Source organism: Rhincodon typus, chromosome 25 (genome assembly GCF_021869965.1).
Source record: "Rhincodon typus isolate 14 chromosome 25, sRhiTyp1.1, whole genome shotgun sequence".
Taxonomy (NCBI): domain Eukaryota; kingdom Metazoa; phylum Chordata; class Chondrichthyes; order Orectolobiformes; family Rhincodontidae; genus Rhincodon; species Rhincodon typus.
This window is the reverse complement of record NC_063356.1, coordinates 41,967,469-41,980,998: the sequence shown is the minus strand read 5'-3', so window position 1 is coordinate 41,980,998 and position 13,530 is coordinate 41,967,469. Positions and strand designations below refer to the sequence as shown.

Genomic DNA, 13,530 nt, shown 5'->3' with positions numbered 1-13,530 from the left:
TCCGGTGTGGACCACAACAACCGGATCTTCCCCCTCCAATATCCTTTGAAGCAGGTCAGAGATATCCCTTACCCTGGCACCAGCAGGCAACACACCATGTGGGGCTCTCGATAATGCTTACAAAGAATACTATCTATCCCCCCTAATTATAGAATCCCCTACAACTACCACCTGTCTTTTTGCTCCCCCCTGTTGAATGGCCTCCCGTACCACAGTGCAGTGGTCAGTTGGTTCATCCTCCCTACAGCCCTTTTCCTCATCCATACAGGGAGCAAGTACCTCGTACCTGTTGGACAAGGTCAAGAGCTGAGGCTCCTGTTCCTGACTGCAGGATCCCCCTACCTGCCTCGCTTACAGTCACACCCTGCTGTCCCTGGCCACTGACCAAATTTGAAGTACTTATTCTACCGTGTGACTGCCTCCTGAAACACAGCGTCCAGGTACTTCTCCCCCTCCCAGATGTGCTGCAGTGTTTGAAGTTCCGATTCCAGCTCATCAACTCTGAGCCGAAGTTCCTCAAAACCAACAACTTGCTGTAGATGTGGTCACTGCAGTTCACAATGGCATCAGCCAGCTCCCACATCACACAGCTACAACACATCACCTGTCCAGCCATTTCTACTTAATTACTTTATTAACTTATATAATTTATTAATTAAATTTGTTGATACTTTCCTCCCTCCAACAGCTTCCAGCCAAAAAAAAGCAAAACAAGGAAAAAAATTCCCTCTACTCTAGATTGTCAAAAGAATAAAAAAAAAAGAGACTTACCTAATTGACACTACAGTTTTTTTTTGGTTAGAGGAGGAGGATGGGTGGAAGACACTACACGTGTAGTGTTTCGGGTTTAGACAATGCCTGACTATAATACTTCACTTCCCAGCTCGCACTCTCACCACTCCCGCTGCTGTTTTTGCTCCATGAAACAACATCACTATTGCAGAGAATGTAACAATTTGTGCTCCTGAGAGTAATCTGTTAATAGTCAATGTCTTTTTGTTTAAGAATAAAGAACTATAATAGGATAAACAACTATAATAAAACAAACTGTAGATGCTCAGCAGGTATGGCATGGAAAGACAGTTAACAAAATCCAGTGACCCTTCTTCAGAGCACCCCACGGGTTTTCTTGGGATAGCATGGTGGGATCATAACAATCTGTGTACTTCATTTTCAGTATTCAACTGAAAGAGCGTACAACCCACTCAAATAATATCTAGGCCACGCTCTAGTGTGTGCTAAAAACCAACAAGTTTGCAACTTGTACCCACAGTCTTCGAATGCAGAGCTGTCAAAGGGACGGGGTGAAATGCATGGTGGAAAAGAGAAAAAGGAGGTGCAAGCAACCAACAATAGTGCATGATGGAAGCATCAGCCACATGAGCCATCATTTATCTTGATCTCAGCTGGTGAAATAAAGGTAACTCAGATGTCCCAAAGCTTGAGTAGAAGAATGAAAGCTGTGAATGGACAGGTAAAACTACAATCCAACAAGAGTCAACACTTTGCAGAAGGGGAAATATTGGACACATCAAATAATGTGACGAGAAGGAGCACCCAGTCCAGACACACCCACAAGATGCAGAAATCAAATGCAAAGCAAATTATTGACAGACAGCAACAGCCTGGTAATAGAGCTGTGGAAGTGGTTATGAACATTTAAGTGCAGTGGGGGCAAATTGTCAGACTCCATGCACTTAGAAACTGCATTCTCCAGGTTTTAACATATTGAAAGTGGAAAACTAACCCTGATAAATATAACTCAAGTTCCAATTTAGAAAATTAAACCCAGGATAAAACTTCACAAATGGAACTGGAAAACAAATCTTGGAAAATTACGATCAATTAACCTGGCTTTGTACATCATACATGTCATTTATTTTTAGGTGGTTACTGCGGTAATTAGTCACTGCACATACCTACAAGATTTCCAAGGTTCTTTTAATGCGACAGCATAAACTTTTACAAAAAATATACTAAGACACATGCAAGACAACTTGAAAAGATCTTAAACAGCAAAATCATAGGCTCAATCCTTTCCTTGGCAACATCTTTCAGATGCTCAATCTCAGAGAAATACCATTCTTCTCTAAACTCTAACAAATCATTTGAGTTTTCATTCTTCAATTGCCAGTTCAGATGGGCCTGAATTCCTGTAGCCTCTCAGCCTTCGTCTGATTAGACCAAGGAGCTACTCCTGTTTTATTATTCAGCCCTCTCCTTTCAATCAAACCCGACCCCACCACTTCTCCCAGCCTTCTCCTCCTTCCTCAGAACCCCAACCATGCTAAACTTCAACCACTCCCACCCTCAGCACTTCCTTCTCAACCCTTTACATGCTGTCCACTTACTCCACACCCCAACTCTTGCTCTCCAAAGCACTCATTTCCTTCTGTCACCTCCCCCTTTGCTCACTCCGTCCACCACTCCCCTTATATACCCCCATGACCACTCCTGTTCCCCCTCAGCATACTTTCCCTCACACACAGAAGTGATCCCATTATCTTCATTCACACACTCGAGCCAACCTAATGAGGGTCACATTTCCTATTTGATCATTACTTCTTCATTCAAATCTCATTCTTATTCATTGTGTATTTCTCAACTGCAAATGGACCTGTAATAAGTGCATGCCACATAAAAACAAAAGAAACTACAACCAAATCTGTTGTGTAACCAAAGTTTATTTCCAAGGAAGTCACAAAATAGCACATGAATGGTGCAGTGTGAAGGCAGGAACAGGTTCACAAGAGACAATATTGTATCACTCCAGCTTCTCCTCATTATATCAATGAACAAGATAGTCAGGGCATGGCAGCAAGCCACATACAATATGTACAATGTAGTAACTGATGAAAAAAGGACTCAACAGAAAGCATTTCCAGCACAAGAGACAGCAGCTCAAAAGTCTCATGGGCATGAGCACACAACTCAAAGCTAACCAGATCTACATAGCACGTCTGATGTCGCAAATTAATCAGTAACTTTAAGCTACAGACAGTATCTGAGATATTCATGCAGGCAAAGTTAATAAACTGGTTGCAAGAATCATCAGTTTCCTAAATGCCTCAATGTAATTCTTCTCCAATCATGCGAAGAGTCAGCAAGCCATGTATCATTTTAAAGCCTGCAAGACTGTACTTCTACTGAATATCAGAACACATTTCTCAAACACAATAGACTATTTTAAATACTCTAATGTGCTCATTACATATTTCTGTTCCAGCAATATCCCAAAGCACTGCACAAAACCAAATACCACAAACTAACAAGTGCAGGATTTACAAGTAGCAAGGCAAAAATTTAGTTGTTTGCAGGTATATTAGGAAACACATGAAAAACCAGTAAATACAAAACACTCAGTACATAACCCCAGATGACATGTTACAAGTTAAACAGCACAACACCATGAAGTTGCGTTAACAAGTCTGAAGACGCAGAGTGTTATCTGCCAATAATCAAAAAGTAAACTAAAACTGCTGGTCTGCTTAGAGGGGGTATATTGATCCCATCGGATCTGCTGGAGACGGGCAAGCTTGTGGAATCAAGAAAAGAGAAGAGAATTAACCCATCGATGGATAAAGTAGTAGGTAAGCAATCAATGGTCTGCCCACAATACAATCCTACCTTTATAAAAACCTTGACTCTGCCCATAATTCACAAGTTTGACAACTTCTGCATCTGAAAATCTCATCACTGGTTACATTATAGAATACATGAAAAGAAAGACAATGAACAGCTAAAATAGGGTAAAAAATGCAATGGACTACATGTAGAGTCAATGAAACAAATGCAAATCACATTCTTAACAACTCCGAGAAGTCTGTACATGGATCTTCACAAAGGCCACTATGCTTCAGATTTACTTCCTATCGTTTGACCTGGAGCGGCTAAAAACAAAAAGAAAAAAAGATTAGAAACAAAACAAGTAGAAAACATTCCATTCTGTCCTTTCAATCACCAAACCAGTGCATGCTGCCCAAATGCTGGAAGTGCAGACATCCAGCCTGAGTACTCTGGCTTTTTACAGGCATCTATTAAAATTAGATTAATAATCCCACTGAAATTTCAACAACAAAAACATTCCCCAATCCTGGATATTAATCAAAGGACGTAGCTAGCCCAAAACAGACTATTTATTAGTGATTTATTAGAACCATAGAAATTTACAGATAGCAAAACAGCCGTTAGACCATTTATGCATGACAAGGTACACAATTCATGCTAATACCCACCTTCCAGCTCTTGAACTGTACATTATCTTACAACACTTCCAAGTGCATTTTGGGGAACTTTCCTCATGTTACAAGGATTTATTCAAGTACCACCTTTTCAGACAGAGCTCTTAATCTCCACCACACCCTCTAAACAAAATTAAGGAACTCCAGTTTTACACCATTGCAACTTACCTGCGAGACCTGGAGAACGAACGAGATTGTTTGTGGTTCCTCTCCCTGGACAAGGACCTCTCTCTCCTACGATCCCTCGAGAGGGACCTATGGCAAAGTCAAGATTGCTATTAGATCACGAGATCTATTGAGTCCTCAGAGATAGCAAGAACTGCACATGATGGAGTCAGAGTCAATACAGTGTGGAGCTGGAGGAACACAGCAGGTCAGGCAGCATCACAGGTAGTAAAGTCGATATTTTGAGTCAGAACCCTTCTTCAGAACTAGAATCCTGAAGATGGGCCCTGACTCAAAACATCAGCTTTCCTACTCCTCTGATGCTGGCTGACCTGCAGGGTTCCTCCAGCTCCACAGTGTTGAACCTACTGAGTCCTACTGTGGCAAGCATTTCGGTTTTACCCAAAGGACCTAACAGGTATTCAACAACCATACTAGGTGAGCATAAGGAGCCATGCCTCATCACGAAATTATTCACCACTGCCAAGCTCCTTCTGCATTGGGATAGTGACCCAACATTCACACAAGAAACAATTAAGACAACAGAATCTACTTTGGCCAAATAATTTCAGGATGTAGTTGTAACCAAGGACAGAAGTGATACTCTTGAGCCAGGAGGCCCAGGCTTAAGTTCCACCTGTTCCAGGTATCACAACCTGTTCAGAAAGATTTAGAAAATAGTTAAAAGTGATACACTACACAATCCATGATCATCAAGCCTTCCCTCCTTCACACTGCCCCCTAAAATAACGAACTATCCAATTATTTGAATTAATCCCAAACAGAATTTCTTTCTTGAGGAAGAAAGGAGTTAGAATAGGAGCCAGTCCCAACTCAATAAGGATGTAGTAACTAGGAGCAGCATGCAGGATTAGGACACTTGAATTGTAACAAATGGCTCATACCTGCTCCTACTTCTGCTGAAGCTCCTCCGGCGAGGTGGTGATCTAGAAGTGAGAAGGAAGATCAGTTAGGAGGTGAACTAATGATAGTCCACACAATGACCGGTACAAAGTACCATCCTACTTGACCACAGTTGGTCCCAATAACCTGGCTCACTAGCAATGGCAATTAAATACCTGAACATGTCAGAGATTTAACAAACCATCTGCACAAAAACCTGACCCAAGATTAAAATTAATCTATACACCTTGAAGATGACCAAACACCACTGCAGGGTTCTCATCAGTCTCAACGTGTCAATGAAAATCCAGAAATACTTAAAATCAATTTAGTGAAAATGTAATCACAAATGAATCAACTGACTGAGCACGAGAAAACAACCTCTCAAAAAACAGGAAACAAATGTGAAAAAGCTGGAAGCCAATGAAGAGGTTGCGATTAATCCATACCATCATGCTACATAAAAAGTGACAAAAAAATCAGCAAGGGCAAGGAAATCAAACCTGAAAAGTTGACAAAAACAGATCAGTTGATTCCAGCTCTTGGTGGACCTCCGCAATGAAGAATCCACACAGAAAACCCTGCATTGCTGTTAAAACAACTTCAATAATAGACAATGTTCAAAAGACCTATGCTACAACAGAATACTGAATACAGCATTAAATGGAACCTGCAGATTAAAGGCAGGGATGGAAACTATTTTAACGAGTATACTGGTCAGGAACCAGTAAATATTCAATCTTGTTCCCAGAGCACCTGCAAAAATGCAGCTGGCACATACTGCCAGCAGGGGGCCTCCATGAGCTACCAGAAAGCTCAAACAAGTAATTCACCATTTTAATTTAGGTGGACATTCTTCCAAAGATCAGAGACAAAGGTCCCTGTACAGGCGATTGACCTCTAAGATTTCCATCCCTGGGTGCAACTGAAGGTGCACAAACATCTATCTTAGCACAGCTTTTAATCTAGAAACACTACTGTAACAATGCAATACATCATACATATGTAAGCCCATGTGGAATAAGTGTTCTGTTAACGCTCAATTCTTTAGGTTAACTGGCTATAATTCCAAATGCGATGTCTCGCTTCAATGTGTGCAGACCTGATTTCTGGATCTTCAATAGCCTGGACATTAATCTTCACTTATTCGAGGACAATGCACATGGTAGTGGCTTACTAACAATGTTAATTCTGAAGACAAAAGACCATTTGGTCATTTTTACACTATAATGGAGCTGCTTGGGAGGTGAGAATGAAGCACTGAACACACCTCAACCAGCAAAAAAAATCAAACTTCTATCATTATCAATTGCAATACAGAAGAATCTTTAAGGTTTCATGCATTTTTACACTGCTAGATGTGTTCCCCATATCAAGACAATTAACAGCACTGTGCAGAATTAGCACTGAGCCAATGCCCGACCAAGCCACTACTGTACACTGCCCTCAGTGGAAAAAATCCAGGGCCAAGTTTTAAAGACAGAAAAGGAAATTAGGATGTCAATATCACCAAGATAGCTAAGGGATAGCTGGCACAACATGGCCACTGTCAATTCATAGGCATAGCATTTGCTAATTAAGACAGCCTGATGCCCAACAGTGATTTTTTCCACCATGCTGTATTTTTTCTGCACCAAGGACTATCCATTCCAATTAGCCTAGAACCTCCAATACACCAATCCCAGCTACACTTCTATCACCAGGACCAGGCCAGCTCTCAAGGGAAGCAAATGCCTGCTTTTGATTGTCTGTAAAAGCTTAGTTGGGGCCTCCTAGTGAACCAAGGTTGCATTTTGCACCATTTAGCAGAAGGTCCATGGAGAAGACTATGGCTATGACCTGCCAGGTGGCAAATGTCACATCCCTTCAGAGTTACTCTGGCCCAATTTAAGACATATTTTGCACCTGGGTCTGAAAACACGTGACAAAAGCCACATGAACTTACAATTGTACAAGCTAACCAAGGATGTTACATGGCAGAGATTTGAGACATTATTTCAGAACCCAAGTACAAAAGTCTTGCTGTTACTAAACACGAACACTTTTTAAAAACAAAGTTAAATTCAGTCTTTACACAGCCAGCCCCTAACAGAACACTGTAGTCTCTTTACCTTGTCAAAAAGCTTACTCCATTATACCAGCAGTAGACTATTGTATAAAGCAGGAAAAACTTACTAGTCTTTTGGTTTTCAACAAGCTAGAAATGGAGAGGTGAGGCTGCCGGACTGACGGCCAGGTAGAATTTGCTGAAAAGGTTTGCCAGATGCGTGGTATTTGGTTGGCAGAGGGGGGTGTAGTGGTTTTTTTCCTGCTTTTTATTTAGTCGAAGGCTGCTGAGACAAATGCTGAGTGTTCGGCTGCTGTTGTGGAGACAACGAGTAAAGTAAACAGCTGATTGACCAGAAATGTGTGGGCAGTTGAGGCAGCCGCTGCCGATTGGTCATGGTTGGAGAAGAGGCTGAGAAACAGCATGCTTGGGAACCAAAGGGCGGTGGTGCAACCTGACGACTGGACATGCCTTGGTCATGTGATACCGACACCAGCCAAGCTGATTGGGGCGCGCTGGTCACATGACGCTGAAAGGGCTAGTTGACTGGCTAATGTAGATTCGAAGGGTGGTGAGAAGAGGCATGATGGTGACTCTGCAAGGGGGGTTCATTTTTATTAATATATAAATAAATGGATAAAAATGCATCTTTAAAAATAAATAGTGCAACACACAAGCCATCAGTAAAAACCAATCTTGATCATTAAATAATTTAGCCATTAGTGATGAGTGACAATGCAAAACAGCAATATATAAGCATATAACACTTTGCATCAATCTTATTGCAACTGGCCAGAATGCAGCAACATGCTATGCAATTCATAAATCCATTAATCAGGGTTCCTTCTGAATGCAAACAAAGAAATGCCACTAACCTGCAAGATGCTCTTCTTTGTGGAAAGCAGAACTCCTACCCCATCAGGGGACGAAATGTGTCAACACTGCCAAGTTTGATGTCAAGAATCCAGTTGCACCATAAATGTGAATGTGTTTGCCAGTGTTATAGCAATGAACTTAAACAGGCAACTTTCAGCCATGAGCTGTCCATGACAGGTACGTGTTCTTATTTAACTGTCTGCAAACTTTCCCACACCAGGGAAAAGGAATGGTTTACCTTTTACATCAATTACAAACAAGAAAGCAACTACAGAAGGAACCCCAGGTCAGAGTACAATATGCCTTATTGAGAGTTTACAAGGCAACATTGCACCCCAGAAGTAATTTCAACTCAAAGCCCCCTGCAAAGCTCTCAGGCTGCACTAATAAGCTTAGCAAACTAGTGGTTCAGATAAAGGCTGTTATTCAAATTAGAGAAAAACCTAGGTTTTAAACTTTTTTTAGCAGATCAGTTGAAATCAAAGTTTGAAAATATTTCTCAAGTCTTTATCTTAACCTCCAGTAACCCAAAGGCCCCCTCCCCAGCATTCCCTCAAAAGGCAATCTCTTTTTCCTCAATTGAGGATTTGGAATAACTTTCTCAGACTTTCCATCTTTACTCAGGTACTTAAAAGGGAATGCTGGTGCAGACAGCCCAGTTTTCCTGCAATAGTGCGAAAACATTTACTCTCGGAGATACAGAACTGGCATGTATAGTCTGTTCAACATTCATTCTGCATGCTAAGGGCAGGTCACTTCACTGTCGAGACATGTGTACAGCTGCTAAGTCACCAAGACCAGGGAGTAGAACATGATTATCAAAAATAATTCATTTAAATTTTAACTAGAGACTTACTTTACTACAGAGCACAGTAGCTCTTCAAAAATATTAGATTCAGATTTTTAAAAAGCTGTTTGGAAACCACATGCATTTTCCAAGCATGGTTTCAACCTAATACCCTAATTAATCGATTCTGATCTCCTGGCAGCAATGCTTAAGCATCAAAGCTCAATTTATGATACTGTAAAATAAGCAAAAGTTAAAACTCTGAACAACAGTGTCAAGGAGCAGAAATGGCAACAGCCTTACCACAACACACGAGCGGGAGGCCACTTCGTTTACATGTGGTGTGCTTCCAGCTTTAAGGATGAATCAAAGTCTACTGGGCATGGCAACTAGGGATGTCATGGTGTCCTCCTTAAACAAGAGCAAAACCGATTGCAAGAGGCAGCTCAACAGGAGGCCTTTCACTCAAACAGCTGAAACTACTCATAACAAACGGTAGTCAAACAGCAAGGCCAATTTGATCGGATATATAACCAACAATGGACTGTTAGCCATTACCACTGTGCACCACTGGACGTCAAAGCCATCAAAAGCCACATTTACCAGTTACCAGTGTTAACATCAACAGCACAGCATTTAGAGGCCTGAGAAGTCCATGCCTAGATTACTCGCCGCTTGGACCACTCCACACGTATGGTCATATATTGACTACTGGGTGGTCAACGGGCATGCCTAGGAAGCAGTGACACTCACTGACAACATGCCTTTTAAACAGGTATCTTCATCATGACATCCCTGCTGGCAAACCACAGAACTCAAGGATCATATGGAGTCCTTCCCTATATACATTCATATTAAAAGCAACTGAACACATTATCAGGAAATTTCAGGCTGTTGTTTAAAACTATGTCGCCCATCACTAGTAGCTGTTACATAAAGCAAACAGCTCAACAACATGAATTACACAGATGGAAAACAATTACAGCAATTTTAAATATGAATTTTTGCATGCACAGCTACATCAAAAAGCGATATCACAGTGTTACCTGCGCCGGACAGGGGGGCTTCTACGGCGATAATCCTCACGAGAACGCCTAGCCCATGCTGGAGGTGGGCCACGATTACGGATGCGTCTCTCACCATTGGACAGTTCTACACGGACACGGCAGCCACAGAGATTCCTGAAAATCAATAATTAAATGCTGAGAATGGTTGGACATGTGCCAAGACAATAGGGACCAGTTCAGTACAGCCTCCCCTTTGCTCTGTTTTTAGTTTCACTAGTTTGGGTAAGAATAGACCTTTCAGCCCTTTCTGCCATTCAGCTCCACATTCCTTAACACTTAGTCTCTAGTGATCTGGCTTCCACAACTTTGTGATAGAGAATTCCAAAGGTTCACTACCCACCGAATATAGCAAGGACACTATCTCAGATTGCAGGGTGTGACAATATGTAACTACTGACTTACATTACTAAACATTCCTGATCTATTAAACACCGAACAACATGGTCACTTTTACAACAGTCCATAAGCTCCACAGCACCTAACTCAAGTTAGGAGTAAGTAGAAGACATTTCTTGACCAAAGTACATTGGGTCTGTTACTGGCTTCAAATTGGTCGATTATATGGTTTTTTGAGAACTACTCGCTCAAAATGAAATCCTGTTTGGATTACAACATGATAGAGGTCACCCCAGGTTAGCCAACTCTGGTCAAGGAAAAAAAGTGTTGTTATGCATAAAATTCAGATCAATCCATTCAAGAACTGAAACAAGACTAAAAGAAGCCAGATTTAGGATGAACTGATTCAAAATTGAAGAACAGTATAGTTTAGAATGGAAGAGCCAATGTAGATGATGTATTGGGCTTTGTTTACATCAAACACTAGTGGCAGTTAATCATAAATACATGGATGAAAAGGGGCCGTATCCAGCCTGTTATAATCAGGATTGATTTTACAGCCAGGATTTTCATCCTTAGTACAGGCAAAGAGATTGAAACATGGCTCAATGTACAGGTCAAAGCCAAATACATCACATAGCAATGTGCAACTGAAATGTAGAAAATAAAAATCTTTCACAAGGTTTTATTCCACACCCAACTTTTAGAGAGAGAAACAATTGGTTCTGGATGGGGTTACCCTGTATGGTTCTCAATTCAACACATTAATATGAATAGTGCTGGATGAAAATTCCAAATACCTCAATGATGTTACCTAAGCCATAGTCCTTACTGATTACAGCTTGGAAAGAGGCAGTTGGAACAAGTTTATAAATATCAAAAGTTATACAATTTAAAGCATTTGGGTAATTGCAGTGCCAAAGCATTGATGTTAACACTGTTGTATGTTTGGTAACATTTAATCAGTATTTGTTATCCTGCTACAGTATAAGTGACGACCAGATTAAAGTTGCAGGCACACAAAATGGACACTTTGAAATCACCAACATCTTAGAACCATTGTTCTGCAATCTCACTCTGGCCATTAGATGGAGCAGTTCCAAATGTCCATAAAATATCTCCATTCATCAACATAGTAGATCTGTCTGCTTCTCAGAATCAGTTTTGGGAAGCATGCAACAAAAGCTGCAAAGACAGCTTGACGGAAAGTGACGCCAACTTTGGGGAGAAAAATAATTACCTTCCATCAAGTTCTCTGACTGCATCCGAAGCATCTCGCGGATCTTCAAACTCAACAAATGCAAACCCAGGTGGATTCCGGGCAACCCACACACTGCGGAGTGGGCCATAATATCCAAATGATCTCTCAAGCTCTGTCTTATTTCCATTGTTTCCAAGGTTTCCAACGTACACCTTGCAGTCAAGAGGACATGAACCATGATTCATGGCTGGAACACAAGATACAAGTTAACAAAATTTAGTTAATAGTTTCTACACATTGTGCCAACCTTGAGTCATTGCAGACATTTAAAACCTCGAAAAACAAGCAACACGATGAGCACTTTAAATAATTCAGGAATTAATTTGGAATCCCTCAACACCAGTATAATGGCAATATGGAGGTCATTAAAAGATATCTGTTCTAAATAGACACCGAACCACACAGGAATTCCAGTATCCAGTCACAGCACTTGCAAGTATGAAACTGCTTCACGTTTCACATGTCCGTTGCACTACTGACCCCTTTAAAGTCACACAAAGGGTCTAGTGAGAGTAATGCAACGCTTACTATCCCACAGGAGGAATCCTGAAACCACTACAAACCAAGTAATTTCAGACCAGTATCTGTGGAAACAGCTGCAAAACTCTACAAAGCAAAACACGTAATCAAATATTCAGCACAGACATCCTGAGAAGTGAACAAGGAGCTGGGATGAGTTAGCTTAAAATGTTGCTAAAGCAGCATGCAGACAAAACCAAACAGATCTTGGATACAACAGACCAATATTTCTCCTGAAAACCTTCAAGTGTCAAGTCTGTCACTGGGACAGCTCCAAAAACCAAACTGTGTATGAACTAGTGGATCATTAGCTAGCTCCATATTTGGACCAGAAAAATTAAGTCACAATGACAAAAGTCAACATAAACGAAGTGGAGGTACCAATGTTAGACTGGGGTGGACAAAGTCAGAAGTCACACAACACCAGGTTATAGTCTAACAGGTTTATTTGAAATCACAAGCTTGCGCAGCATAGCCCCTTCGTCAGGTGAAGGGAGAGAAGCACACAAGCACAGAATTTATAGGCAAAGAGTTCAAAAGATTGTACAAATGGTGTGAGTGCAGTGTTGAATAATATTGTTAGTCCCTACAATCTGAAGTGTTAGATGGTGAGAGTAAAGAGTCAACAGCTGAATGACAAGGGGATAACCTATAACCTGATTAAATGAGCCAGAGAGATAGTTACAAAAAATTAAAAATGTGGTGCTGGAAACAACCAAATGACTGAAATAATGTGATAACTCCACTCACACCATTTGTATGACCTTTGATCTTTCTGTCTATAAATTCTGCGCCTGCAGGCTTCTCTCTCACTTCACCTGACAAAGGGGCTACGCTCTGAAAGCTTATGACTTCAAATAAACCTGTTGGACTATGATCTGGTGTCAAGTGAGTTCTAACATAAATGAAGAGATTACCATAGATGGGCTTCTGTCCCATTTAAGATGGCGATGAAGGAATTTCTTTAGATGAAAAGCAGACTGCAGAATCACACTGATAGCAGAGGGGCTGAACCCCTGACTCCTAATTCACAGCAACAGGTTGCCGTCACAAACGTTGGGAAGCACCAACCACCAACTTATCCAAACCTAACATAATGAAGAGCCCTCCACTTATGAGGAGTTCACATGGACAAAGACAGATTGAGCTAATTTGGAGGGGATGGGGGTGTGGAAGTTTGCAGGAAGAGATCCAGATCAAGATTGGGTGGGTTGTGTGCGCAGAGGTCCAGATTAAGGTGGAGGGAGGAGATCAAGATGAAGATGGGGATTGGGGGGGGATGGTAAAAGGCAGAAAGGAATGTGTGTAGGGGGTGTTAGCAAGGTGGG

The 13,530-nt window shown here is 41.3% G+C and overlaps 1 protein-coding gene across 2 annotated transcripts; it reads right to left on the bottom strand.

Moving 5' to 3' along the window:
- Window positions 1-2,666: 2,666 nt before the first annotated feature.
- On the bottom strand, window positions 2,667-13,521 carry LOC109922445 (serine/arginine-rich splicing factor 3). 2 transcript variants are annotated; one of them, XM_048612240.1, is made up of 6 exons: window positions 13,120-13,516; window positions 11,663-11,870; window positions 10,066-10,200; window positions 5,312-5,353; window positions 4,410-4,496; window positions 2,667-3,890 (listed from the first exon to the last, which is right to left on the bottom strand). In XM_048612240.1, the coding sequence occupies exons 1-6, from the start codon at window positions 13,139-13,141 to the stop codon at window positions 3,863-3,865; spliced, it is 522 nt and encodes a 173-aa protein (XP_048468197.1). In that variant the 5' UTR covers window positions 13,142-13,516; the 3' UTR covers window positions 2,667-3,862. The 2 variants fall into 2 exon arrangements, 1 of the variants encoding a protein (XP_048468197.1); XR_007264785.1 differs by lacking the exons at window positions 2,667-3,890; window positions 4,410-4,496 and adding an exon at window positions 7,485-7,951 and having other exon boundaries at window positions 5,306-5,353; window positions 13,120-13,521.
- Window positions 13,522-13,530: the final 9 nt, after the last annotated feature.